Source organism: Mus musculus, chromosome 7, assembly GCF_000001635.26.
Source record: "Mus musculus strain C57BL/6J chromosome 7, GRCm38.p6 C57BL/6J".
NCBI classification, from domain to species: domain Eukaryota; kingdom Metazoa; phylum Chordata; class Mammalia; order Rodentia; family Muridae; genus Mus; species Mus musculus.
The window spans coordinates 127,379,762-127,407,292 of record NC_000073.6 but is presented as its reverse complement, the minus strand read 5'-3'; the positions used below and the strand labels follow the sequence as shown (position 1 = coordinate 127,407,292).

The 27,531-nt window shown below is 48.1% G+C and overlaps 3 protein-coding genes and 1 pseudogene across 9 annotated transcripts; 3 read left to right on the top strand and 1 right to left on the bottom strand.

Annotated features, from left to right (window-relative positions):
- Positions 1 to 457: 457 nt before the first annotated feature.
- On the top strand, positions 458 to 27,531 carry Zfp764 (zinc finger protein 764). Of its 3 annotated transcripts, XR_869713.3 has the most exons (4): positions 458 to 872; positions 1,014 to 1,127; positions 1,634 to 3,462; positions 23,793 to 27,531. XR_869713.3 is itself a non-coding variant. In NM_001167832.1 (3 exons), the coding sequence occupies exons 1-3, from the start codon at positions 689 to 691 to the stop codon at positions 1,772 to 1,774; spliced, it is 402 nt and encodes a 133-aa protein (NP_001161304.1). In that variant the 5' UTR covers positions 471 to 688; the 3' UTR covers positions 1,775 to 3,625. The 3 variants fall into 3 exon arrangements, 2 of the variants coding, with proteins under 2 accessions (NP_001161304.1, NP_666315.3); NM_001167832.1 differs by lacking the exon at positions 23,793 to 27,531 and having other exon boundaries at positions 471 to 835; positions 1,634 to 3,625; NM_146203.4 differs by lacking the exon at positions 23,793 to 27,531 and having other exon boundaries at positions 471 to 872; positions 1,634 to 3,625.
- Positions 8,270 to 9,408, bottom strand: Smt3h2-ps2 (SMT3 suppressor of mif two 3 homolog 2, pseudogene 2 (S. cerevisiae); annotated as a pseudogene).
- On the top strand, positions 13,631 to 16,463 carry E430018J23Rik (RIKEN cDNA E430018J23 gene). Of its 5 annotated transcripts, none has more exons than XM_017321911.2 (3): positions 13,631 to 14,003; positions 14,182 to 14,292; positions 14,778 to 16,463. In XM_017321911.2, the coding sequence occupies exons 2-3, from the start codon at positions 14,268 to 14,270 to the stop codon at positions 15,863 to 15,865; spliced, it is 1,113 nt and encodes a 370-aa protein (XP_017177400.1). In that variant the 5' UTR covers positions 13,631 to 14,003; positions 14,182 to 14,267; the 3' UTR covers positions 15,866 to 16,463. The 5 variants fall into 5 exon arrangements, with proteins under 5 accessions (XP_017177400.1, XP_006507227.1, XP_006507226.1 ...); XM_006507164.1 differs by having other exon boundaries at positions 14,179 to 14,292; XM_006507163.1 differs by having other exon boundaries at positions 13,631 to 14,040.
- 9130019O22Rik (RIKEN cDNA 9130019O22 gene) lies at positions 20,127 to 25,033 on the top strand. Its single transcript, NM_030226.3, has 3 exons — positions 20,127 to 20,519; positions 20,660 to 20,773; positions 21,663 to 25,033. Exons 1-3 carry the CDS (start codon positions 20,336 to 20,338, stop codon positions 22,994 to 22,996), a joined length of 1,632 nt encoding a protein of 543 aa, NP_084502.2. The 5' UTR covers positions 20,127 to 20,335; the 3' UTR covers positions 22,997 to 25,033.

The window sequence follows — 27,531 nt, the reverse complement described above, 5'->3', positions numbered from 1 at the left end:
ATTGGATGGTCTGGAATGTCCCAGGTGTCCTGGCTGATCAAAGATCAGCTCTGTGATCTCTGATCTGTATCAGGAGCAGTCAGTATTCCTCAACTAGTTTGAGATTTGAAGACCAAGCTGATAAAACCACCACAACTGGAGGCCTGCTTCATTTAATAGCTTATTAACAGGTCTCCCTCCACAGGCTTGCTTCTAGCTCCGAGATGAACACTGACCACAAATAAAATACTAAACATCTATTCACAGGCCGCTTCCACCTAGCTGACCTTGAGAGGGCTGTGGGTCTTCTGAGACCATAAAACCCTCCCTGTATGTGGTCCTCACAGGCAGGCAGTCTCATGTGGGCCTGTCTGCCTGGGATTTGTTCTCAGACTGGCACTTGTAGACTCTGTGGCCATTTTTGATGAGGGCTGGAAGAAATTGATGCAGGAAGTCAAGTAATGCAACCCTGGGCAGGACCGCTAGGGAGCATAGTTCCTGAGATGCCGCGCCCAAGTCCACATTTTTACGCGGTCTTCCTGAAATCTCCGCTGTGCTCCTATCAGTTTTCAATTTTCACCTACATTAAGGTGCCCACAGACCTGGTTCCTGTCCCTTTTCAGCCCTGGTACCCGACCACGGACACCGTGAACTGAGAAGGCAATCCCAGGCGTGCGGGGCTGACCCAGGGACTGTGCGGGGAGTCCCCATGGCGCAGAGGATGGCCCGGGGAAGGGCCTGGGCTCCGCCTGCGTCCTGTAAACCCGAGGCTGTGAGCTTCGCGGACGTGGCCGTGTACTTCTCCCCGGAGGAGTGGAGGTGTCTGCGGCCGGCGCAGAGAGCCCTGTACCGAGAGGTGATGCGCGAGACCTATGGTCTCCTGGCCTCTCTCGGTGAGAACCTTCCTGGCCGCCTGTGTTCGCGCCTCACGTGACACCGTGGGTCCTGCGTGGCAGCAGAGAGACCTGGGCACGGGCGGTCGGAACCAAGTGGGTTGTCCTCTTGACTAGTGGGTTTGCTATTTTTCCCTTCAGGACTTGGAGGCGCCAAACCAGCACTCATCTGCTGGGTGGAGGAAGAGTCCGAAGTGTGGGGACCCTGTGCACAGGATCCAGAGGTGGCCATGTGCAGGACAGAAGTCCACTCAGGTGAAGGACTGGGTACTTGCCTGGGGAAACTTCTGTGTTGCCAGCCTGTGTGGTGTCTTCTAGTGACTGCACTTACTGCCTGGCAGTTTCTTCTTATTTTGCTGTTTCCTGGCCAAAGCCATGATGGCTGGCTCCTGGATTCATCTGAAAAGGGGCTGTGATTGTTCTGTCCAGTGCTCTCACCTCATATCTACAGGGTCATTAGGCTGTATAGGTTGTAGCCCCTCGTTCCCACTTCTTCTCTGCTACTATCTCTGTGACTGCGTTCTGGAGTCTCCTTCAGTTCTTGCTGTCCACCTCTGACAAGTGCTTCTTAGACAACTGCACTTGGGATTGGGGACCACACAGACCCCTTTCTTTATGCTGCATCTGGACATCTGTGCACCGCACATGCTCAGATGCGGTGGTCTCTACCGTCCTGTGTCCAGTCTGTCCCCATGTGGCGCTGTGGAAATTAAGGGGCAGTAGAAGTCAGAGTCTGAGCTTTTTTCATGGTCTCCCAGCAGATTGCAGGCACGAGAAGGAAAGGAAGAGACCAAGAGAAGAGACTGAAGCAATGCAGAAGACATTTTCTCCAGAACCTGGGCAGAAGGAGCCACAACTCTCATTTGCTGGCTCCGCTAGTGGAATTCAAGCCACGGTCCTAAGGGCAGACAAGCGTCACGGGTGCCATTTGTGTGGGAAGAGTTTTGCCCAGCGGCCCACATTGGTGGAGCACCTGTACACTCACACAGGTGAAAAGCCGTTTCAGTGCCCAGACTGCAACAAATGCTTCGGCCGGGCTTCTTCCCTGACCATGCACCGAGCCATACACCGAGGGGAACGGCCGCATCAGTGTCCTGACTGTGGGAAGAGTTTTACCCAGCGGTCCACATTGGTGGCACACATGTATACTCACACAGGTGAAAAACCATTTTGTTGCCCCGACTGCAACAAATCCTTCAGCCGGTCTTCTTCCCTGAGCTCTCACCGGGCCATACACAGAGGGGAACGGCCTCATTGTTGCCCTGACTGTGGCCGAGCCTTCACACGTCGCTCTGGCCTCATTGCCCATCTCCGTATCCACACTGGGGAGAAGCCTTACTGTTGTGCTGATTGTGGACGCTGCTTCAGCCAGAGATCTGCGTTCCGTGAGCACCAGCGGGTGGTACACAGTGGTGTGACCCCCTTCACTTGCACTCACTGTGGCAGAGCCTTTGCGGATTCCAAATATCTTCGGCGCCACATGCGCATCCATACAGGTGAAAAGCCTTATTCATGCCCTGATTGTGGTCGCTGCTTTCGCCAGAGCTCTGAAATTCCAGCCCATAGGAGGACCCACACTGGCGAGCGTCCTTACCCCTGCCCTCAATGTGGCAGGCAGTTTCGCACAAAGTCAGCTATGACAAGCCACCAGTGGGTCCATAGACCAGGAGCTAAAGGCCATAAGGACAAAAAAGCCCGTCAGTTATCTATATCCCTGGACCCTAGACAAGAGGACCCGGATCCACCTGTGGGCTTCTAGCATTACCCAGAGATATTCAGAAAGTGTGGGTGATGGTCTTAAAGGCGTCAACATAGAGGGTGAGATATGTACATTGTTTGAGGTCCAGAGGGTTGAACCTATGTCATCTTCCGGAAGTCACAGACGTTCTAGGTACTGCTGGTCTGGGCACCGGGTACAGTCTTTTTGGTGATTTCTAGATGCATCTGCACACACTCCGGATGTACTGTCGTCTTTACATCTATTGGGCTGGGCTGGGCAACCCTACTAGAGCTCCATGAGAAGCGAGGGCCTTTTCCTGGCTCAGAAGTATTGATAGGCCTGAGGATGAAGAGAGCCTCGTTGAAGTCATTGTGTCTTTAATGCAGAGGCTAAAGTTGATGGCTCTGTGTGGGTTGAGCCAGCTGCATTCTCCGGGATTGAGTTACTGGTCAAGAGCCCGGTGTGGTGGTTCCTGCCTGTGATTCCCCCACTGGGGAGGTAGAGACAGGAAGATCAGAAATTTGAGACCAGTTTGGGTCACCTGAGACTGCATATAAACATAAATGAATTTATTTATTTATTAATAACTGTAATTAATTACAGTTTAAAAACCAAAGTATCTATCACATGTACCAAAGGCCCAAGTTTGTAGGTTCTCTGGAAAAAATCCAAAATATTCAGCCCAGCAAACAAGACAGAAGAGTTCTGTGGTCCATTCTCAGCACTCCATACACTGTGTGTGCTGGCACATGCTTGCTTGCAGCCCTTGGTAGCTGGTGGCACAAGGATGTTCAGAACTTTAAGGCTGCCCTCTGTCACAGACAGACAGACAGACAGACAGACACACACACACACACACACACACTCGAGGTTCAGATCAGATCACAGCTACAGCTCCCATGAGTTGATTTCAGCATTGGAAGGAGAGAACCAGGTCTGGAAGACAGTGGATTTTAGGATTTTCTCAATCAAGGAGGGCTTGTATAAAATTGGATGGCATAGAAGGAAAAATAAAGAAAGAAACAAAAACCCCACAAATGATTTCTGCTCCTCATTTGTATTTTATGTTATGGCTTTTAAAGTTCTTCCTTGCCTATCACCTTTTTTGCCTTTCCTCTGTGCCTGGGAGAGGAAGCAGCTTGAAGAATACTCCAAGTCAGGAGGAGGCCCTGGGGCAGATATCTGACCCTATCCCAAGTGGGAAGCAGGCTGTGCATACCCTGACCTCCCACCCATCTCTGTCCACCAGGGAGTAGCCTGCTGGTCAGGAGCTTCTGAAGTAGGGAAAGGCCCTGGGCTGGGCCTCTGTAGTCACTTTTAGACTCCATTTCTGTTTGAACTGGAGAAATCTGGGCCTTTCCATCCCTTTGGGTTCAAAGACAGATCAGAGGAGGCTCAGCAACTGGTCCAAGACTACAGTGAAGCTGCAGGGTCACAGTCCAGTGCTTCCTCTAACACTGTGTCTCTGGGTAGAGGCACATGTGCATGCAGATGCCTGTGGAGGCCAGGAGAGGGTGCTGGAGCTACCCGCAATCGTGAGGGGGCTGATGTGGGCACTGGGAACCAAACTCTGCTTCTTTGGAAGAACAGCAAGTGCTCTTAACCTCTCACCCATCTCCTCAGCACACAATTTTAAGAGACATCTTGGTATCTGTTACCCTGACCTCAGAAGATCCTTCTTCTGTAGCCTCCAAGGAACTGAGACTCAGGTGAGTCTTAAGTTCACCTCTGCTGTCTTCACATTTCTGATGAGTTCCTGACAAGATACCCGGCCAGGTGTATCCACAGTACGGATCATCTTATTGACTTGATTACTGAACTCCTCAGCTGAAGTCACCTTTCAGTGGGCATTTACATGTGACACACATATCTTCACATCTTTTACCTATTTGGAGAGATCTATATGCATAGTTCCTCCCTAGATGTCTTTCTCACCAATTTTCCAATCATGATATTTTCAAGTCCCTGACCATCCAGCCAATCCATTGGCTATGCCCATGAGTCAGTGAACAATCATACATCTGGCCATTTCTTCTTCCAAACAAACTGTAATATCATATGTACTGCCTGAAGTTCTGCCCACTGTGAAGATTTTCCTTCACCTGTATCTTTCAGGGTTGTCCCGGAAAGGGGTTGTAATGCTGCAGCTGTCCACTTCTGGATGGTGCCTGCATAGCGTGTAGCACCATCAGTAAACCAGGTCCTAGTCTTCTCTTACTCAGTCCGCTGATCACAGCTGATCACATCCAATGAGGCTATAGGTACATGTTTGGCAGCCAATGGCATTTTAACAGGAGTAGACGACATAGATATTTGGCTACTTCTTCATGTAAATTGGTTGTCCCTTCAGGACCTTCTCAGGACTGATAGCATATATACCACTTCTATTTGCTAATAGACTGCTGCTGTGCATATCCTACTTCATGACTTGGTAAGTCTACCAAGCTCATGATGGGCAGTTCAGGTTGCATGGTAACTTAGTGGCCTATTGTCCAGTGTTCAGTTTCCACTAAGGTCCAATAGCAGACCAAGATCTGTCTGTCTTCCAAAAGAAAAACAATTGTCTGCAGATGATGGTAGAGTCTTGCTCCCAAACCCAAAAGATCTCTTCTGTGATTAACCTATAGGGGCCCAACAGCATTCCTATCTGGCACTGATATGTCAAGTATCATCAGATCTATTGGTTCATATGGTCTGAGTTGTAGAACAACCTGGACCTGTTGGAGAGCCTTCTGTTGTTCCAGGCCCCAAAGAAAGCTAGCAGCTTGGTAAATGGGCTTGATTAACATGCCCAAGTGAAGAATGTGCTGTCTCCAGAATCCAAATAGACTCACTAAACATTGTGCTGCTTTCTAGGTGGTGGAAGGAGCCAGGTGCAATAATGTATCCTTCATCTTAGAAGGAACATCTCTGCATGCCCCACACTACTGAACTAAGAATTTTACTGATGTAGATGGTCCTTGAGTTTTGGTTGAATTTATTTCCCATCCTCTGATACACATATGTATTACCAATAAGTCCAAAATAGTTCCTACCTCCTGCTCATTTGGTCCAATTAGCATAATGCCAATCTAGTGCATCAGTGTGGTATTTTGTAGAAGAGACAGATGATCAAGATCAAGATTCTGACTAAGTTATGACATAGGACAGTAGAGTTAATATATCCTTGAGGCAAAACTGTAAAGTTATACTGCTGGCCTTACCAACTGAAAGCAAACTGCTTCTGATGGTCCTTATGGACAGATACTGAGAAGAAGGCGTTTGCCAGATCAATAGCCGCATACCAGGTACCAGGAGATGTGTTAATTTGTTTAAGTAAGGAAACTATTTCTGGTACAGCAGCTACAATCTGAGTTACTACCTGATTTAGTTTTCAGTAGCCAACTGTCATTTTCCATGGTCTTCTGCAGTGGCCAGATAGGAGAGCTAAAGGGAGATGTGGTGGGAACCACCACCCCTGCATCTTTTAAGTCCTTGATGGTTACATTAGTTTCTGCCTTTCCTCTAGGGATGTGATACCATTTTTGATTCACTATTTTCTTTGGCAGAGGCAACTCTAAAGGTTTCCATTTAGCCTTTCCAACCATAATAGCCCTCACTCCACGGGTCAGGGAACCAATGTGAGAATTCTGCCAACTTTTAAGTCTATCTATCCTGATTATATGTCCTGGAACTGGGGAAATGACCACAGGATGAGTCTGAGGACCTACCTGACATACTGTGAGTTAAACATCAGCCAAACCTCAATGAGCATCCATAAGCCCTTACTTTAACTGGTGGGACAAAATGTTCCCTGGGATCTCCTGGAATCAGTGTCGATTCAGAGCCAGTATCCAAAAGTTTCCTTGTCCTCTGTATACAGTGACCCTCATAAAGGGCCATAGGTCCCTCTTGGGGAAGAACTGGAGAAAGGCTAACGGCAAAACTTTCAGGTGTCTTATCAAGGTTTTTCCTCAGGGGAACTTGACCACCCCTTCATTCAAGGAGTTCTGGATCTGCAAACTGGCTCAAGTCTGAAAACTGGTTCACTGGCTGAGATGACCTTTTGCTATGATCCAATATAGCCTTTCTTTCATTTGAGAATTGTTCTGCTTATACAGATAAACAGAAATGCAGTAGTCTTCTTATCTATTTCATGCCTGGAAACACCATGACTGATTAGCCAGTATCAAAGGTCCATATGAGTCATGCCATTATAAAATTCACCTTGCCTACCGCTGACCATTCATTATGGTCATTATGAACGCTGGTTTGTCCCAATTATGATAACTATGATCTAGCAATTAATTCAATGCTGCCACCCCGGGGGCCAAATTAAACCCATTGCATTTAATTCATCTACTGAGCAGCAGCATCTCCAGCCCTTAGGTCTGGCACAAGGAAAAGGGCAAAACTCTTCAAATGTGCTGGTGCCCCTCTCAGCAGTTTGCATCTTATAGGATTAGAGAAGGGCGTGTCTTCTGAGCCTTCCCATTGTGGAGGATTAGGTCTATACAGTGTACCCACTCTAGCCTTGCAATTCCCTGAGCCTTAAAATACCTTCACCAGGGCTGGAGAGATGGCTCAGCGGTTAAGAGCACTGACTGTTCTTCCCAAGGTCCTGAGTTCAAATCCCAGCAACCACATGGTGGTTCACAACCATCTGTAATGAGATCTGGTGCCCTCTTCTGGTGTGTTTGAAGACAGCTACAGTGTACTTACATATAATAAATAAATAAATCTTAAAAAAAAATACCTTCACCAACACTAAGCCAAGGAATATCAGGCATCTCCAACTCCTTTTGTAGGAGTAGGCCATCTTTTGAAAAACACTTCAGTCAACCAATCAAACTTCTGACACCTTTTTTTAACTGTGGGAGTGTCCATATTAAACTTAGAACCTCCACTCATATCAGTCAACTCAGCCTGATCTAGTTTTATGTTCCTTCTATCGTTATCCCACACCCTTAAAATCCATTCCCATACATATTTCCCAGACTTCTGCTTGAATGAATTAGCAAACTCATTAAGCTCCCAACTAGTGCAGTGCACTCCCTCGTGCACTACAGTTCCTACCTCTTCTCTAGGACCCTCAGAACAGCAGTCAGAGCTCTTAACCGCGGAGCCATCTCTCCAGCCTGAAGTTTGCTAACCTTAAGAAATGCCAGGCAGGGGCTGGAGAGATGGCTCCGCGGTTAAGAGCACTGACTGCTCTTCTGAAGGTCCTGAGTTCAATTCCCAGCAACTACATGGTGGCTCACAACCATCCGTAACGAGATCTGGCGCCCTCTTCTGGAGTGTCTGAAGGCAGCTACAGTGTACTTATAATAAATAAATAAATCTTAAGAAAAAAAAATTAAGAAAAAAAGAAAGAAATGCCAGGCAGTAGTGGCGCAAGTCCCAGCACTTGGGAGGCAGGGGCAGGTGGATTTCTGAGTTCGAGGCCAGCCTGGTCTACAAAGTGAGTTCCAAGACAGCCAGGGCTATACAGAAAAACCCTGCCTCGGAAAAAAAAAAAAAAAAAAAAGAAAGGAAATTCCAAAAGCTTTATGGAGGACCAATCAAATCAAAGGTCAATATGAACTGTTAATGTCTAAATTATCTGGAGTCAGAGCTGACCACTGGGCGGCCCTTCCTGCACCTTCATGTGAGCTCACTGTGTGTTTTGTTTGTTTGTTTGTTTGTTTTTTTTCATTTTAAACAAGAAGTTTATTTAAACAACAAGACGCTTGACTTGAAGGGAAAACTATCTAGGATCATTTTGTTCAAGAGTAATTTATCCCTACTTAAAGACAGATTGCCCTACATGTACAAAAAAGTTGTAAAATTGTCCTTGGTTTTACAATGATAAATGAAAAACATTAAAATTCTCCAATTGAACAGGGTATGCAAGGATTTGGTGTTGTTGGGTTCTTTTGTTAAAACAATGAGAGCAAAATAACTTACTGGAATATAAAGATAAGAGCTGAATGAGCATGCCACTAATGGAGAATGGGGTATTTTCACAGACCCAGTACTTTCCCCCAGACCATCTCCATCTGATGTCAACCAGAACAGAACATCGGTCATTTAGTTTAAAAAAGGAAAAGAAAGAGAGAGCACTATGCGTGTGCACATACACCAGTTACTTTATGTACAATAAAGAAATGGGAGCCGGGCATGGTGGCACATGCCTTTAATCCCAGCACTCGGGAGGCAGAGGCAGGCGGATTTCTGAGTTCGAGGTCAGCCTGGTCTACAAAGTGAGTGCCAGGACAGCCAAGGCTACACAGAGAAACCCTGTCTCAAAAAACCAAAAAAAAAAAAAAAAAAAAAAAATGGGGACAGGGAAATGAAAGAAGAGAGAAAACTATACTGTAGTAGTCAGGATGTGGCGGGACCAAATTGTGGCTTTCTAATTGAGAATGTATTCTTGGTCTATAACACAATTCTGGAGTAAAGTAGCAGGCTCCCTTTTTAGTAGACACCTCCAGTCTGCTGCTGGAACATATCAGTCGTATCTTCATCTTCCATTTCCAGCTGTGCAGGTGTGTCTGTTTCGTTGATTGGCTGCCCATCAAACGGGAATCTGATCTGCCTCATTGACAAACCCTGCCGTTCACAATGGGCTTTCATTAGTTTACTAAGTGGTGTATGCCTCTTAATCTCAAACTGCACCACAGAACCGTCCTGTCCCGCCACCCTCAAATGAATATGATCGTTGTTCTCAGTCTTGACTCCTTCCTTGGGTTTCTCGTCAGCCATGGCGAGCGCCTGAGTCTCCTCAGCTGCCGCTTCACTAAAGAGGCACCGGGTCCGCACTGAGGGAGCGCACAAGCAGCACCAGGAGCGGCAGGATCACTGTATTTTTTGTGTGGCTGACATTGAAGAATGCTACTAATAAGCCAAAAGTTGTGATTATAATACTCATGCTCTGTTATCTCAATGTTCTGAAACTCCCCTGTCCATCACTCATCCACACCTTACCCAGGACCAATCAGTTTAAAGGTTAGCTGATGATACTTTGCCTAGGAAGCCAACTGCTCCCCTCCTTGCCCTTTAAACTTCTGAACCTGGTTCGTCCCATAAAAAGCCTGCCCTGAGAGTGGAGTAGTATGGCAATTCGGCTTGTGAGTCCTTTTTGTGGTCCTGAGCATTCAGTATTAGGTTATGTGTTCAATAAACTAATCTTGCTTAGCTGAGACCAGTGCTTGTGTGGTTTGTATGGCATCCCTGAACCCCAGTACTCCCCTTTATCAACTTATAAGGAGATGTCATGGTTTGTATATGCTTGGCCCATGGAGTGGCACTATTAGGAGGTGTGGCCTTGTTGGAGTAGGTGTGTCTTTATTGGGGGAAGTGTGTCACTGTGGGGGTGGGCTTTAAGATCCCCATCCTAGCTCCCTGGAAGCCAGTCTTCTCCTAGCTGCCTTTGGAACAAGAGATGGAACTCTCTGCTCCTCCAGACCCATGCCGTTCTGAATGCTGCCATGCTCCTGCCTTGACAGACTGAAGCTTTGAACCTGTAATTCAGCTCCAATTAAATTTCCTTAGAAGAGTTGGTCATGGTGTCTTCTCACAGCAGTAAAACCCTAACTAAGACAGCGGCCAACCAGTAAAAATTATTTTCCTTATTTTCTCCCAAACTGTAGAAACTTTCTTATACTGCCTCACCTAATCCATCGCCATTCACAATGGATGGATCAAGAAGGCATTTACTTCTTTAAGTTCAAAATATACTTTCCACCATGGGGCTACAATATTCTTTTAGCTCCCATTAGAGAGAAAATGTGACTCAAGAGGTTTTGTTGCCGAAGGTGCTGGTGAATTAGAAGGTCCCGGCAAATTACAAAGCCTATTCCAGGTCCTTACATGACCATCCTTATACTGCTGCTCCTCTGGAACCACTCCAGGTACCAACTTCTGTATTAGTCAGGGTTCTCTAGAGTCACAAATGGATTTGCAGGCTGCACCTAACTGTGACAGCTGTGAATGGGAAGTCCAAGAATCTAGTAGTTGCTAAACACAAAGCTGGGTGTTTGAGTTGGTCTTCTGTATAAGCTGGAATCCTGAAGACGTAGGCTCTCATGGATGTGCTGGCAAGTAAGTGCAAGCAGGTGAAGAACAAACCCTCCCTTCTTCCATTGTCCTTCTGTAGACCTCCAGCAGAAGGTGTGACCAAGAGGAAAGGTGTGCCTCAAGATCTAGATTAAAGGCATGCATGTCTTCTAGACTCAAGATCTGGACATTTCTGGATTGTAGTTCATTCCATATATATTCAAGCTGACAATGAGAATAGCCATTGCAACCTGGACATCTCATTCTTCTTTATACAGCAGAGTGGTGTTCCACAGTGTCTATGTATCACATTTCTGTTATTAATTTTTAAAGCGAAAGACATTTGGATTGTCTCCCCCTTCAATTAACATGGCTAAGCAAGAACAAGGCATGGTGGTGAACCCTTTTAATCCCAGCATTAGGGAGGCAGAGGCAGGAAGATTTCTGTAAGTTTGAGCCCAGCCTGGAAACCTGGGCTACACAAAGAAATTATGTCTGGGAAAAAAGCAAAACAAAACAAACACACAACACACACACACACACACACACACACACACACACACACACACACACACACAAAGAGAGAGAGAGAGAGAGAGAGAGAGAGAGAGAGAGAGAGAGAGAGAAAGACACTTGACTGAGCAAGTACCTGTGGAATAGCATGTTCAGTCCCCTGTGCATATGCCAGGGAGTGCTAGAGCTGCCTTCATGTGGGAGATTTATTTTTAGGCTTTTTGGTTGATTTCCAGGCTGACTGGACCAGTTTTCCATCCCATCAACAGTGAATGTGTGGCCCCGTTCCTTGTGTCCTCTGCAGCATTCATTGTTAGTTAAGCTGTTTATTTATTTTTTTCCCATTCTGGCTGGGGTCAGATGAAATCTCAAAAGACATTGTCTTGACTTTCATTTCTGTAATTGCTAGGGATGATGAACATTTCTGGAGATATTTCTTAGTCATTCCTATTTCTTCCCTTTAGAACTCTGTATTCAGATGCTATGCCCTTATTCTGAATGGGTCATATGTGGATTTTTTTGTTTGTTTTTTGAGTTCTTTGTGTATTCTGGTTATGAACACTCGTCAGACAGACACACAGCCGCTGAGGATGCTGGTGTCAGGCCCATCAGATAACATCTGATCATCCGACTGAAACTTTAAAAGGCAGAGGGGCTTGGAACAATGGGTTTCACATTCTGAAGACAGCAGCTGACAGCCCAGAGCAGCACTCCCACCAAAGCTCTGCCATAGCTGTGCACCGCATGCATCCTGGGCACTCACTGTCAGCAGCCTCCCAGAGCCGAAGCTCCCTGTGTCACTCGGACCTTGGCACAATCTGCTGGGAGATCTGAAATCACTCTGGGCCATGGGAAGTCATACCTGCTCCATCTTTAAGTTTAGTACAGTGAGCAGAAACCTGATCTTGACCCAATGTATTTGCACCAAGACATAGAAGAAAGGCAGGGAAAATTATGGGTGCATGACAAAGGAAGATAGCCCCTTGTCCTGAAGTCTGGCTGAAGCGCCTCCCCAGTGAGAAAGAAAGAAATTTAGCAAATTAACATTTGCTGTGAATGATGCTGAGTACAGATAAGATTCCTTTCTTTTTTTTCTTTCTTTTTTCCTTTTTTTTTTTTTTTTTTGTTTGTTTTTTCGAGACAGGCTTTCTAGGTAGCCCTAGCTGTCCTGGAACTCATTCTGTAGACCAGGCTGGCCTCAAACTCTGAAATCCGCCTGCCTCTGCCTCCCAAGTGCTGGGATTAAAGGCGTGTGCCACCACTGCCCAGCCAAGATTCCTTTCATAGGTAGGTATTTTATATTAAAATAGCAATGAACCAGACTGAAAACCTGGATGTATATGACCGTGAGTAGGGCCTCATTCCTCTCTTGGATATTTCATGGGAATCTCACAATCTTCCCAGAAACTTTAATTCCTTCCTGGAAGTGAAGGGGAAAAAAAATCCAGATGGGCAGATGTAGAGTTTTAGAAGATTAGGTCGTGAATGTTCCGAGTGTCCTGGCTGATCAAAGACCAGCTCTATGATCTCAGACATGTGTCAAGGACAGTATTTCTCAACTACTTTGAGATGTGTAGACCAAGCTGGTGGAAACAACCTCTGAGACTGCTATACTTTCTAGCTTATTAATATTCTTCCTGCCACAGGCTTTCTGGGGCTCCACAATACACTGACCAGAAGAAAAACACCAAACACCTGTTAATTCCTGAGTCCAGCCATTGCTGGACCTCCATCTTGCTGACAGGGTTCAGGATCCCAGGCTGGAACTAACAACTATCCTGTGACTTTAGGTGTTTCATGTTTGTTATCCAGTAAAGGCTGTAAAGAGGGATGTTGCTGTTATTTGCTGTCTAAACTAAGGCACACAAGTCATAAATGTGCAGATTGCCCACTCCATTGTTCCCTTATCATTCTAAATTCCAGACCAGTCCAGGATGCGACCTGGCTGCAAAAGCTAAATCAAGGAACCTGAAACAAAGTGACGCTGATGAGGTCCAGTCACCAAAGTTAACTTCCTTGCTTAACCCATTGTGTGAAAGACTGACTAACGCAACAGTGCACCCAAGTCCCCCTTGCTTTGTGTTTTCATCCTATGAAAACGTTATATAAGCTCTGTTCCGGGATGCTGTTCAGCTCCCAAATTGGCCACTACATACGCGTGCACAGAAATAAAGCTTTCATTTTTAAACTTCTATCTCTGAAATGAGTTTTCTCAGATTCTACCCCAACCCAAAATTCACAGACTGCTTCCACCTAGCTTAACTTGAGAGTGGTGTGAACACACAGAATCTGTACCATTCCTCAACTGCACGATACTCGCGGTCCTGGAGTCCCCGCCCACATAGGCACGTCCACTTCAGTCTTGGTCTTAGATTGGCACTTGTAGACACTTTGGCCATTTTGGATGAGGGCTAGAAAACAATGACCCAGGAAATCCGGTGACGTAACCTTGGGCGGGACCCCAGGGATCAAGGTTCTTGTTACTCCCCGCCCCGCCCCGCCCCGCCCCGCCCCCACACGTTTATGCACAAATACTGCTACCATTTCTATGAGTTCATCACCACGTCTTGCATCTGTACCTGCTTCTAGGAATCTTCAATTTTCACCTACATTAGGGTGCTCACGGACCTGATATATGTCCTTTCTCAGCCCTGGTACCCCACCGCGGCAACCTAGGATCTGGCAGGCGATCCAGGGGACGCCAGGCAGATCACGGAACAGTGCGGGGAGTCCCCATGGCGCCGCGGATGGCCCCGGAAAGGGCCTCCGCTTGGCCTGCATTCCTTAAGCCTGGGACTGTGAGCTTCGCGGACGTGGCCGTGTACTTCTCCCCGGAGGAGTGGAGGTGTCTGCGGCCGGCGCAGAGAACCCTGTACCGAGAGGTGATGCGCGAGACCTATGGTCTCCTGGCCTCTCTGGGTGAGAACCTTCCTGGCCGCCTGGGTTCGCGTAGCCCTTGACACTGTGGGTCATGCGGTGGATCGGAGTTCCCTGGGTACGGGTGGTCGTAACAAGTGGGTCGACCTGACTCGTGGGGTTTGCTATCTTTCCCTCCAGAAGTCGGGGGCGACAAACCAGCGCTCATCTGCTGGGTGGAGGAAGAGTCCGAAGTGTGGGGACCCGGTGCCCAGGAGCCAGAGGTGGCCATGTGCAGGACAGAAGTCCACTCAGGTGAAGGACTGGGTACTTGCCTGGGGAAACTTCTGTGTTGCCAGCCTGTGTGGTGTCTTCTAGTGACTGCACTTACTGCCTGGCAGTTTCTTCCCTGTTTTTCTGTTTCTTGGCCAAAGCCATGATGGCTGGCCCCTGGATTCATCTGAAAAGGGTTCTGTCCAGTGCTCTCACCTCATATCTACAGGGTCACTAGGCTGTATAGGTTGTAGCCCCTCGTTCCCACTCCTCTGCTGCCATCTCTGTGACTGCGTTCTGGAGTCTCCTTCAGTTCTTGCTGTCCACCTCTGACAAGTGCTTAGCTCACTGCACTTGGGAATGGGGACCACACAGACACCTTTCTTTATGCTGCATCTGGACATCTGTGCACCACGCATGCTCAGATGCTGTGGCCTCTCCCCTCCTGTGCCCTGTTTCCATGTGGGGCTGTGGGAATCGAGGGGCAGTAGAGTCAGAGTCTGAGCTTTGTCATGGTCTCCCAGCAGATTGCAGGCACGAGAAGGAAGGGAAGAGACCAAGGGAAGAGACCAAGGCAACCAAGAAGATACTTTCTCCAGAAGCTGGGCCTATGGAGCCACGCCCCTCCTTTGCTTCCCCTTCTTGCAACTTGGAGCTGCTTTTCAAGAACTCTCAGCAGGGGCACCCCACTGTTGCGGTGCACAACCCTATCCTAAAAGCAGACCAGCGTCATGGGTGCCATGTGTGTGGGAAGAGTTTTGCCCACCAGTCCAAACTGGTGGAGCACCTGTACACTCACACAGGTGAAAAGCCATTTCAGTGCCCAGACTGCGACAAGTATTTCGGCCGGGCTTCTTCCCTGAGCATGCATCGAGCCATACACCGAGGGGAACGGCCGCATCAGTGTCCTGACTGTGGGAAGAGTTTTACCCAGCGGTCCACATTGGTGGCGCACATGTACACTCACACAGGCGAAAAGCCGTTCCATTGCCCTGACTGCAACAAATCTTTCAGCCGGCCTTCTTCCCTGAGCTCTCACCGGGCCATACACAGAGGGGAACGGCCTCATTGTTGCTCTGACTGTGGCCGAGCTTTCACGCATCGCTCTGGCCTCATTGCCCATCTCCGTGTCCACACTGGGGAGAAGCCTTACTGTTGTGCTGATTGTGGACGCTGCTTCAGCCAGAGCTCTGGGCTCCGTGAGCACCAGCGGGTGGTACACAGCGGTGTGACCCCCTTCACTTGCACTCACTGCGGCAGAGCCTTTGCCCGGGCCGCATATCTTCAGTGTCACATGCGCACCCACACGGGTGAAAAGCCTTATTCATGCCCTGACTGTGGACGCTGCTTTCGACAGAGCTCTGACATGGCAGCCCACAGGCGGACCCACAGTGGTGAACGACCCTACCCCTGCCCTCAGTGTGGCAGACGCTTTCCCACGAAGTCAGCTGTGACAAAGCACCAGTGGGTCCATAGACCAGGAGCTAAAGGCCATAAGGACAAAAAATTCAGTCAGTTATCTATATCCCTAGACCCTAGCCAAGAGGACCCGGATCCACCTGTGGGCTTCCAACATTATCCAGAGATATTCCAGGAGTGTGGGGGATGGTCTTAAAGGCACCAACATAGAGGGTGAAATATGTACATTGTTTGAGGCCCAGAGGGTTGAACCTATGGCATCTTCCTGAAGTCACAGACATTCTAGGTACTGCTGGTCTGAGCACCGGGTACAGTCTTCTAGGAGGTTTCCAGATGCATCTGCACACACTCCGGATGTACCGTCGTCCTGGCGTCTATTGGGCTGGGCTGGGCAACCCCACTAGAGCTCCATGAGAAGCGAGGGCCTTTTCCTGGCTCAGAAGTATTGAGGGGCCTGAGGATGAAGAGAGCCTCGTTGAAGTCATCGTGTCTTTAATGCAGAGGCTAAAGTTGATGGCTCTGTGTGGGTTGAGCCTGATGCATTCTCCGGGATTGAGTTACTTGTCAAGAGCCCGGCGTGGTGGTTCCTGCCTGTGATCCCCACACTGGGGAGGTAGAGACAGGAAGATCAGGAATTTGAGACCAGTTTGGGTCACCTGAGACTGCATCTAAAAATAAAGTTACAACTGTAATTAATTACAGTTTAAAAACCAAAGTATCTATGACATGTACCAAAGGCCCAAGTTTCTAGGTTCTCTGGAAAAAATCCAAAATATTCAGCCCAGCAAACAAGACAGAAGAGTTCTGTGGTCCATTCTCAGTACTACATACACTGTGTGTGCCGCTACATGCTTGCTTGCAGCACTTGGTAGCTGGTGGCACAAGGATGTTCTGAACTTTAAGGCTGCCCTCAGTTACAGACAGACAGACATGTGGGAACTAAAAGGGGGTGGGGGAAAGTGGGGGTGGGAGTGGGGGGGGAGGCTAGCCCAGGTCCGGCCAGAGTTACTCCTATGCTCTTGGCAGACTGACATGGGAGGACTGCCAGACGCTTTCAACTCAGCCCCAGGTGGGCATCTAAGCCACTGACCACAATCAGTAGGGGTGGACAAAGGGCAGCCCCGGAAGCCAAGGGGCCCCAGGGTGACACCCTGTGCCCCAGGGTTATGGGAGAAAGGGCTTAGGGAGAGAGGTAAACACGGGAGAGTCTGCGCAGCGGGCCTTGATGAACAGAGACAGTCTATGGTTTTAGAGCTTTAATGTAGAAAGGCAGGGGGAAAGAGAGAAGGTAGAAAGAGAGAGAGACGTGCCATGGACAAGAAGAGAGATGGGGGAAAAGGAGGGAGAGAAGAAAGGCTAGAGAGTAAGAGGGAGAGAGAGGAGAGTAAGAGCAAGAGAGTGAGGAGGGGCCAAGCAGCCCCTCTTATGGTAGGCTGCTATCTTTACTGTTGCTAGGTAACTGGGGAGGAGTTTAGCCTGAAGGTCAGAAGCTTGGGATATTGCTTGGGACCATGCTTCTCTTGAGGGGGATGACAGGCCCAAAACCTCCACAGGAGCCAGGGTACCAGGAGACATGAGAGAACTCCTTCTGTCCCATTTAGGTGAATTATCACCACCGGGTCCCAGGGTTCCACACCTCAGCTCGACTAGAGACCAGGCAGTCTGTGTATAGCCCGATGCCCAACACAGACAGACAGATAGATAGACACACACACAAACATACACACACACACACACACACACACACACACACACACACACACACACGAGGTTCAGATCAGATCACAGCTACAACTCCCATGATTTGATTTCAGTGTTGGAAGGAGAGAACCAGGTCTGGAAGACAGTGGATTTTAGGATTTTCTCAATCAAGGAGGGCTTGTATGAAATTGGATGGCAAAGAAGGAAAAAAACAAACAAACCCATAAACAATTTCTGCTCCTCATTTGTATTTTATGTTATGGCTTTTAAAGTTCTTCCTTGCCTATCACCTTGTTTGCCTTTCCTCTATGCCTGGGAGAGGAAGCAGCTTGAAGAATACTCCAAGTCAGGAGGAGGCTCCTGGGGCAGATATCTGACCCTACCCCAAGTGGGAAGTGGGCTGTGCTCACCCTGCCCTCCCACCCATCTCTATGTCTGCCTGCTAGTCAGGTTTTACATTTCCGTAGTCTTTTAAATGTAATATATTCATTCTCCTAGACAGAAGGAAAAATCCCTTCTTGTTCCTTCTGCTCCAGGAAAGCTTTTGTTTTATCCAACTTCATCTTAAAGACTGTTCATGTTGTTATCAATTCTATCTCTTTTATAAACTCATAAGCTACAGGAAACCCAATCAGATCTACCTCTCCTGGACCAAGTAGACACCATCCAGATAAGTACACCTGCCAAATCAATGGCCTACGTCCTCATTTACTACCTGTCTTAGTCAGGGTTTCTATTCCTGCACAACACATCATGCCCAAGAAGCAAGTGGGTGAGGAAAGGGTTGATTCAGCTTATACTTCCAAACTGCTGTTCATCACCAAAGGAAATCAGGACAGGAGCTCACACATGGAAGGAACTTGGAGGCAGGAGCTGATATAGAAGCCTTGGAGGGGTGCTGCTTACTGGCTTGCTCAGCTTGCTTTCTTACAGAACCCAGATCTATCAGCCCAGGGATGGCACCGCCAACAATGGGCTTACCATGTTGGATCTCGTGGAGGCATTTCCTCAAGAAATTTCCTAAGAAAAGATGTTTCTCTGCCAAATTTATTTAACTTTCATCTCTACTTGTTGTGTGTGAGTGTGAGTGTGTGTGTGTGTGTGTGTGTGTGTGTGTGTGTGTGTTTCAGCATCTTGTCAAGTCCAGCCATTTACTACATCTAGGACAGCTCCAGAGAAGCAACCCACCAGTGCTCCCATATTCTTTCACAGGCACAGATGCACCTATTGGACCTGCTCCTTCCTCTCTCTCCATAGATGGTTCTACAGACCCTGGACAGCAAGGAAACAGCCAACTCTGCTAAGACTGGACCGACTTCCCCATACTCATTTTCTTAGGGTTCCCAGACACATGTCACCCCAAAGTCAGCAGGAAGTAGTCAGACATCATGATAGTCAGACATCATGACAACCCTACTCCTGCTTCACCATCACCACTTTGAAATTTTCCCTTTTTAAAATTAAACCAAAATGTGGGAATGTTAACATTTCTTCTAGGCTCTGCCCCAGTTTCCTGCCAACAGCCATGACTCATTATAAAAGGGTCTGCTTGCTCCCTCCTTTTGCTCTCTTGCTCTCTAATCCTCTTCTGCTCTGTCCCTTCTCTCCCCATTCCCCTCCCCCCTTCTATATGTGTTCTACTCCTTCTCTCTGTCTCTCTCTCTTTCTCTCTCAATCCCTCTATCCTTCCCCCTTCTCTCCCTCTCTCTCTGTCTCCCTGCCTCTGTCTCTATTAAGCAGTCAACTCTCCTCCCCATGCCTTAAATGAACTCTGTTCTATACTGTACCATCGTGAGCTGGTCCCTCTGGAGGAATGGATGCCTGAGCATGAGCTCACAGAGGTACCCCATTCACCTACCCCACACTGTGCCTCCACCAACATATCCCTGGTTTCTTTGTCTTTTTTTATAAAGTACAAACAGCTCTGAATGATGACAAATAGGATAATATCCCTTTTGTAAGTAGGTATTTTTATATTAAAATAACAATGAGTCAGACTTAAAACCTGACTCTGAGTTGGACCTCATTCTTCCAGGGACTCTCACAAATGGCCCAGATATCTTAACTCCCTCCTATGAGTGAGGCAGAGAAATCCAGATGGGCAGGTGTACATCTAACCTTTTAGAAGATTAGATGGTCTGGAATGTCCCAGGTGTCCTGGCTGATCAAAGATCAGCTCTGTGATCTCTGATCTGTATCAGGAGCAGTCAGTATTCCTCAACTAGTTTGAGATTTGTAGACTAAGCTGGTGGAACCACCCCAACTGGAGGCCTGCTTCATTTAATAGCTTATTAACAGGGCTGGAGAGATGGCTCAGCAGCTAAGAGCACAGACTGCTCATCCTAAAGGTTCTGAGTTCAAATCCCAGCAACCACACGATGCCTCACAACCATCTCCTGGTGTGTCTGAAGACAGCTACAGTACTCGTTGAAATTAAAAAAAAAAAAAAAAAGCTTATTAACAGGCCTCCCTCCACAGGCTTGCTTCTAGCTCCAAGATGAACACTGACCACAAATAAAATACTAAACATCTATTCACAGGCCGCTTCCACCTAGGTGACCTTGAGAGGGCTGTGGGTCTTCTGAACCCTAAAACCCTCAACTGCATGTGGTCCTCACAGGCAGGGTGTCTCACGTGGGCCTGTCAGCCTGGAACTTGTTCTTAGACTGGCATTTGTAGACTCTGTGGCCATTTTTGATGAGGGCATGAAGACATTGGTGCAGGAAGTCACGTGGTGCAACCCTGGGCAGGACCCTGAGACGCCGCGCCCAAGTCCACACTTTTAAGCGGTCTTCAGGAAATCTCCACTGTGCTCCTATCAGTTTTCAATTTTCACCTACATTAAGGTGCACACAGACCTGGTTCCTGTCCCTTTTCAGCCCTGGTACCCGACCACGGACACCTTGGACTGGGCAGGCAATCCCAGGCGTGCGAGACTGACCCAGGGTCTGTGAGGGGAGTCCCCATGGCGCAGCGGATTGCACTGGACGAGGCCTCGGTACCGCCTGTGTTCTGTAAACCCTGGGCTGTGAACTTCGCGGACGTGGCCGTGTACTTCTCCCCGGAGGAGTGGAGGTATCTGCGGCCGGCGCAGAGAGCCCTGTACCGAGAGGTGATGCGCGAGACCTACGGTCTCCTGGCCTATCTCGGTGAGAACCTTCCTGGCCGCCGTGGTCGCGATGCCTGTGACACCGTGGGTCCTGCGTGGCAGCAGAGAGCCCTGGGCCCGGGCGGTCAGAACCAACTGGGTCGTCCTCCTGACTAGTGGGTTTGCTATCTTTCCCTACAGACGTCGGATGCGCCAAACCAGCACTCATCTGCTGGGTGGAGGAAGAGTCCGAAGTGTGGGGACCCTGTGCCCAGGATCCAGAGGTGGCCATGTGCAGGACAGAAGTTCACTCAGGTGAAGGACTGGGTACTTGCTTGGGGAAACTTCTGTGTTGCCAGCCTGTGTGGTGTCTTCTAGTGACTGCACTTACTGCCTGGCAGTTTCTTCTTATTTTGCTGTTTCCTGGCCAAAGCCATGATGGCTGGCCCCTGGATTCATCTAGACAGGGGCTGTGATTGTTCTGTCCAGTGCTCTCACCTCGTATATACAGGGCCACTAGGCTGTACGGGTTGTAGCCCCTCGTTCCCACTCCTCTGCTGCCATCACTGTGGCTGCCTTCTGGAGTCTCCTTCAGCTCTTGCTTTCCACCTCTGAGAAGTGCTTAGCTCACTGCACTTCGGAAAGGGCACCACACAGACCTCTTCTCTTCTCTTCTCTTCTCTTCTCTTCTCTTCTCTTCTCTTCTCTTCTTTTTTCTTTTTTTTTTTTGTTTGTTTATTTGTTTGTTTGTTTTGATTTTAGAGACAGGGTTTCTCTGTGTAGCTCTGGCTGTCCTGGAACTCACTCTGTAGACCAGGCTGACCTCGAACTCAGAAATCCACCTGCCTCTGCCTCCCAAGTGCTGGGATTAAAGGCGTGTGCCACCATGCCCAGCTTCATTTCTTTTTTGGAGAGGGTTTCTCTGTGTAGTCTTGGCTGTCCTGGAACTCACTCTGTAGACCACGCTGGCCTCGAACTCAGAAATCTGCCTGCTTCTGCCTCCTAAGTGCTGGGATTAAAGGTGTGCACCACCAAGCCAGGCCACAGACCCCTTTCTTTATGCTGCATCTGGACATCTGCCCACTGCACATGCTCAGATGCTGTGGCCTCTCCACTCCTGTGTCCAGTCTGGCCCCATGTGGGGCTGTGGAAATTAAGGGGCAGTAGAAGTCAGAGTCTGAGCTTTGTCATGGTCTCCCAGCAGATTGCAGGCACGAGAAGGAAAGGAAGAGACCAAGGGAAGAGACTGAAGCAATGCAGAAGACATTTTCTCCAGAACCTGGGCAGAAGGAGCCACAACTCTCATTTGCTGTCTCCCCTAGTGGTGTTCAAGCCACGGTCCTAAGGGCAGACAAGTGTCACGACTGCAATTTGTGTGGGAAGAGTTTTGCCCGGCGGTCCACGTTGGAGGCACACATGTACACTCACACAGGTGAAAAGCCGTTTCAGTGCCCAGACTGCAACAAACGATTTGGCCGGTATTCTTCCCTGAGCACTCACCGAGCCATACACCGAGGGGAACGACCGCATCAGTGTCCTGACTGTGGGAAGAGTTTTACCCAGCGGTCCAAACTGGTGGCACACATGTACACTCACACAGGTGAAAAGCCGTTTCAGTGCCCAGACTGCAACAAACGCTTCAGCCGGCCTTCTTCCCTGAGCACTCACCGAGCCATACACCGAGGGGAACGGCTGCATCAGTGTCCTGACTGTGGGAAGAGTTTTACCCAGCGGTGCACTTTGGTGGCACACATGTACTCTCACACAGGTGAAAAGCCGTTTCAGTGCCCAGACTGCAACAAACGCTTCGGCCGGTATTCTTCCCTGAGCTCGCACCGAGCCATACACCGAGGGGAACGGCCACACCAGTGTCCTGACTGTGGGAAGGGTTTTACCCAGCGGTGCACATTGGTGGATCACATGTACTCTCACACAGGCGAAAAGTCATTCAATTGCCCTGATTGCTGCAAGTCCTTTGGTCGGCCATCTTCCCTGAGCAGGCACCGGGCCATACACCGAATGGAGCAGCCTCATCGCTGCTCTCACTGTGGCAGGACTTTCACACGGCGCTCTTCACTCACCAGCCATCTCCGTGTCCACACTGGGGAGAAGCCTTACTGTTGTGCTGATTGTGGACGCTGCTTCAGCCAGAGATCTGCGTTCCGTGAGCACCAGCGAGTGGTACACAGCGGTGTGACCCCCTTTTCTTGCACTCACTGTGGCAGTGCCTTTGCGGATTCCAAATATCTTCGGCGGCACATGCGCATCCATACAGGTGAAAAGCCTTATTCATGCCCTGATTGTGGTCGCTGCTTTCGCCAGAGCTCTGAAATTCCAGCCCATAGGAGGACCCACACTGGCGAGCGTCCTTACCCCTGCCCTCAATGTGGCAGGCAGTTTCGCACAAAGTCAGCTATGACAAGCCACCAGTGGGTCCATAGACCAGGAGCTAAAGGCCATAAGGACAAAAAAGCCAATCAGTTATCTATATCCCTGGACCCTAGACAAGAGGACCCGGATCCACCTGTGGGCTTCTAGCATTACCCAGAGTTATTCCAAAAGTGCGGGTGATGGTCTTAAAGGCGCCAACATAGAGGGTGAGATATGTACATTATGAAGCCCAGAGAATGACCTATAGCATCCTCCAGAAGTCACAGACGTTCTAGGTACTGCTGGTCTGGGCACCGGGTAGTCTTTTTGGTGATTTTCAGATGCATCTGCACACACTCCGGATGTACCGTCATCTTGGCGTCTATTGGGCTGGGCTGGGCTGGGCAACCCCACTAGAGCTCCATGAGAAGCGAGGGCCTTTTCCTGGCTCAGAAGTATTGAGAAGCCTGAGGATGAAGAGAGCCTCGTTGAAGTCATTGTGTCTTTAATGCAGAGGCTAAAGTTGATGGCTCTGTGTGGGTTGAGCCAGCTGCATTCTCCGGGATTGAGTTACTGGTCAAGAGCCTGGTGTGGTGGTTCCTGCCTGTGATCCCCGCACTGGGGAGGTAGAGACAGGAAGATCAGAAATTTGAGACCAGTTTGGGTCACCTGAGACTGCATCTAAAAATAAATAAAATTACAACTGTAATTTATTACGGTTTAAAAACCAAAGTATCTATGACATGTACCAAAGGCCTAAGTTTGTAGGTTCTCTGGAAAAAATCCAAAATATTCAGCCCAGCAAACAAGACAGAAGAGTTCTGTGGTCCATTCTCAGCACTCCATACACTGTGTGCCGGCACATGCTTGCTTGCAGCACTTGGTAGCTGGTGGCACAAGGATGTTCAGAACCTTATTTAAGGCTGCCCTCTGTTACAGACAGACAAGATGACACACACACCAGGTTCAGATCAGATCACAGCTACAGCTCCCATGAGTTGATTTCAGCATTGGAAGGAGAGAACCAGGTCTGGAAGACAGTGGATTTTAGGGTTTTCTGAATCAAAGAGGGCTTGTATGAAATTGGATGGCGTAGAATGAAAAGGAAAGAAACAAATTAACCCATAAACGATTTCTGCTCCTCATTTGTATTGTATGTTATGGCTTTTAAAGTTCTTCCTTGCCTATCACCTTTTTTGCCTTTCCTCTATGCCTGGGAGTGGAAGCAGCTTGAAGAATACTCCAAGTCAGGAGGAGGCCCTGGGGCAGATATCTGACCCTACCGCAAGTGGGAAGTGGGCTGTGCTCACCCTGCCCTCCCACCCATCTCTGTCCACCAGGGAGTAGCCTGCTGGTCAGGAGCTTCTGAAGTAGGAGGGAAAGGCCCTGGGCTGGGCCTCTGTAGCCACTTTTAGACTCCATTTCTGTTTGAACTGGAGAAATCTGGGCCTTTCCATCCCTTTGGGCTCAAAGACACATCAGAGGAGGCTCAGCAACTGGTCCAAGACCACAGTGAAGCTGCAGGGTCACAGTCCACTGCTGCCTTTAACACTGTGTCTGGGTAGAGGCACATGTGCATGCAGATGCCTGTGGAGGCCAGGAGAGGGTGCTGGAGCTACCCACAATTGTGAGTGGGCTGATGTGGGCGCTGGGAACCAAACTATGGTTCTTTGGAAGAACAGCAAGTGCTCTTAACCTCTGTCCCATCTCCTCCGCACAATTTTAAGAGACAGCTTTGCATGTGTTGCCCTGACCTCAGAGGATCCTTCTTCTGTAGCCTCCAGGGGACTGAGACTCAAGTGAACATTAAGTTCACCTCTGCTGTCTTCACATTTCTGATGAGTTCCTGACAAGATGCCTGACAAACAGCTGTGAGTCAAGTCCTGAGGAGTCTGGCAGGAGGATCAAAACCATGTGGGCTGGTGTCCCCAAACAAACAAAAACCAACAACCAGGGCCTGAAAAGATGGCTCAGTGAGCTGAGAGTAAACTCTTCTCCCAGGAATCCTGAGTTCAATTCCTAGCAACTTGCCAGATGTCTCACAACTACCTGTCAGTCTTGCTGCTGGCTAGAGCCTCTGTGAGCACCATGTGCACATACTGACTATAGTTAAACTAACAGTAAAAGAAAAAAGCAGGAAAATGAGGCAGAGCTTGTGAAGAGAGCTGTTAGTACTTTGTAAAGCTGAGAATCCAAATTCAATCTACAGCTATTTTGTGGGTTCTTTCTTCCGCCCTCGCAGCCCCCTAACACTACAGAAAAAAGGAAAGGATAGAGAGAAAGGGAAAGAGATCACTGAATAACTCAGGTATCAGAAATGCGGCGATGTCATCCTTAAAATGGTTCTGCTATTAGGGACCTTGAGTTCATTGGGGCAAGTTTGATCTTTGTTAGAATACCTAATTACTTTTTGTTCTCTCTTCTTTGGACACAACCACTTAACAGACCATAACTAACCACATACCCTCTCGGGGCCCTAGCATTTATTATATATCCACTGAAAAGTCCCCAAGATGCCAATCATCACACAGTCACAGAAACTATCTGCAGTTCGCAAAATCACTCCCCTGTTAGAGCAGGAGGCAAGTTGTAGTCAGCCTTGTGGACACTCTGAAGCAGCCCCAGATCCCACACCTGGAGTTAAGATGAAAACATTCTTACAATGCTTTTGTGTCTTTTAAGGTAACCAAAATGCCAAAATTGTCAGTATCTTTCCTTACTTCTGTTTGAAGCCATTAATTGTGGTGTTGATAGAACCTAGTGAGGAAACCCCCACTCAATTCCCGATTTGGCGTGCACTCAAAAAATCACGAAGGACCATGTTGATGTAATTACATGAGGTCGTTTAATGACGGAGCTCTAGACCAACATGCATCCCACACAGGAGATAACGGATGTCGGCCACGAGGCTCGAAAGCTAGGGGTTTTTATGGGGTAAGGTGCTTAGGGGTGTGGAATTCAGCTTAGCAATACACTATTGGCTTCTTCTAACATCAGCAGAAAAATTAAATGTACGTGCAGGGTGTCAGAGTTCTGTGAGTTGTTGACTCAGTTCAGATAGCCCTGTTCTGTCTTCACATTCACCCTTATCTTTAAGGTTAAGCTGTTCCCAGGAATGTTTTAACTACGGGGCATGCCCAGGTTTGTTGGTCTTTATTCTCAGTCACAGGCATCCTCTAGGCTGACAAACAACCAGCAATTTCTGAGTACTTTATATGACTTACAGGTCTTGAAATTTCATCTTTCTTTCAGTGTCTATATCAGGAAATTTTAAAGAGAGACTGTATCAATGAAGTGAGCATTTTTGGGTCAGTGGCCAAAGCTTTCAGGAGACCTCTCCTGCTTTTTCCACTGAAGTGGCTTTGCCTTAGATGCAGGAAAACAGCAGCAGCTGAGCAATCCTCTCACCTGCATTAAAATGCTTTTTTTTTTTAACATAGGCCATAATTTTAATTTCTCATTTGAAATCTTCACCTATATTTCCTGAAAGAACAAATGATTCCCTGGGAAATCACTCCACTGCTTCCCAAGATCATTTCTATTGTCCCTGAGGTCAGAGGACCATAAACTCCAGTAGATATTTCATAACACTGACTCTTGAGGGGTAGAGTAAGACAGTTATCTGTGGCCAGCTCCAAAGCAGCACTGCCTGTTGTAGCATGCATTAGAACTGCACTACTCAGTTGAGGTTTTGGGGTCTGCATGTTCTTCCTTGGCTGACAAGAGACAAACAGCCCATAATTTGTTCTGGGGGTGCTCCATGCCCCAAGGCTATTTCCTGATGCAAATAAAATTGCCTTAAATATCTCACTTCACTTACATTCACCCGTCTAATGGCAAACCCTAACACATTGCCTGCACACCCCCTAGAAGTCCAGGCCTTCTTTCTGGTTCGTATTTAGAAGAACCATTGCCCTTAGAGATGCCTTGTTCACACTTTTGTTGCAAATGAACATATTTCCCACAGTGAAAGTGCCAAGCATTTTGAGATCTGAGACCTTTAGTGGCTTGGTCATAGTGTCTTTGCAAATGACTGCATTCCCTGCAATTGACACACTGGGCAGTTTGATATTGGAGACCCCTAGTTACACCTTGACCTTTGATATTAGCATACTGCACCTTAGAACTAATATTGGTTATTCCCCTTATCCACTCATCCATAGCTGCTGCCCGCACCTTTAATGTTTTGTTTTGTTTTCTTAACATTTGGCATTTGAATTTTCAAATTTTAAGGTCTCTATCGATGCCTGCCTCAATTCAGGGTCTGGCAGGGCTTTGCTCACAGCTGAGACTCATCTTTGAAAGAAAAATCAAATCTCAAATCAGTGAAGGCTTCTGCAGAGCCTTGGATACGCTTTGTAAACAAGGTGGACCTTTTCTCAGGTTCAGCTTTATCCCGAGTTCTTCAAGCTGCTAAGCGGCAGTGTTCTACGGCAGCACCATTACGTTTGATCTGTTTTGTATCTTAAAGTACTGCCTTCAACTAGTAACTGGTCTTTCCCCATATTCATTCTCTGTGCTTTGTTTCACTGTTCAATACTCACATGTCCTTCCTTCCACCATGTTAACCATTGCAACAGTGGGTGGACCCTAGTGCAGCTGCCACCAATCCCTAACAAGCTCGGGGAATATTTGGGTAGCCTAGTAATTTAGAATTTACCTAAGGCGTATGCATCCCATATAAAAACAGTGGCCTCTTTAAA

Bases quoted from the DNA above. Each gene is read 5' to 3' on its own strand.
- Zfp764 (NM_146203.4), top strand. From the start codon at position 689: ATGGCGCAGAGGATGGCCCGGGGAAGGGCCTGGGCTCCGCCTGCGTCC. The intron at 873-1,013 runs GTGAGAACCTTC...TTTTCCCTTCAG, and splicing joins TGGTCTCCTGGCCTCTCTCG to GACTTGGAGGCGCCAAACCA. The intron at 1,128-1,633 runs GTGAAGGACTGG...GTCTCCCAGCAG, and splicing joins CAGGACAGAAGTCCACTCAG to ATTGCAGGCACGAGAAGGAA.
- E430018J23Rik (NM_198011.2), top strand. From the start codon at position 13,857: ATGGCGCCGCGGATGGCCCCGGAAAGGGCCTCCGCTTGGCCTGCATTC. The intron at 14,041-14,178 runs GTGAGAACCTTC...CTTTCCCTCCAG, and splicing joins TGGTCTCCTGGCCTCTCTGG to AAGTCGGGGGCGACAAACCA. The intron at 14,293-14,777 runs GTGAAGGACTGG...GTCTCCCAGCAG, and splicing joins CAGGACAGAAGTCCACTCAG to ATTGCAGGCACGAGAAGGAA.
- 9130019O22Rik (NM_030226.3), top strand. From the start codon at position 20,336: ATGGCGCAGCGGATTGCACTGGACGAGGCCTCGGTACCGCCTGTGTTC. The intron at 20,520-20,659 runs GTGAGAACCTTC...CTTTCCCTACAG, and splicing joins CGGTCTCCTGGCCTATCTCG to ACGTCGGATGCGCCAAACCA. The intron at 20,774-21,662 runs GTGAAGGACTGG...GTCTCCCAGCAG, and splicing joins CAGGACAGAAGTTCACTCAG to ATTGCAGGCACGAGAAGGAA.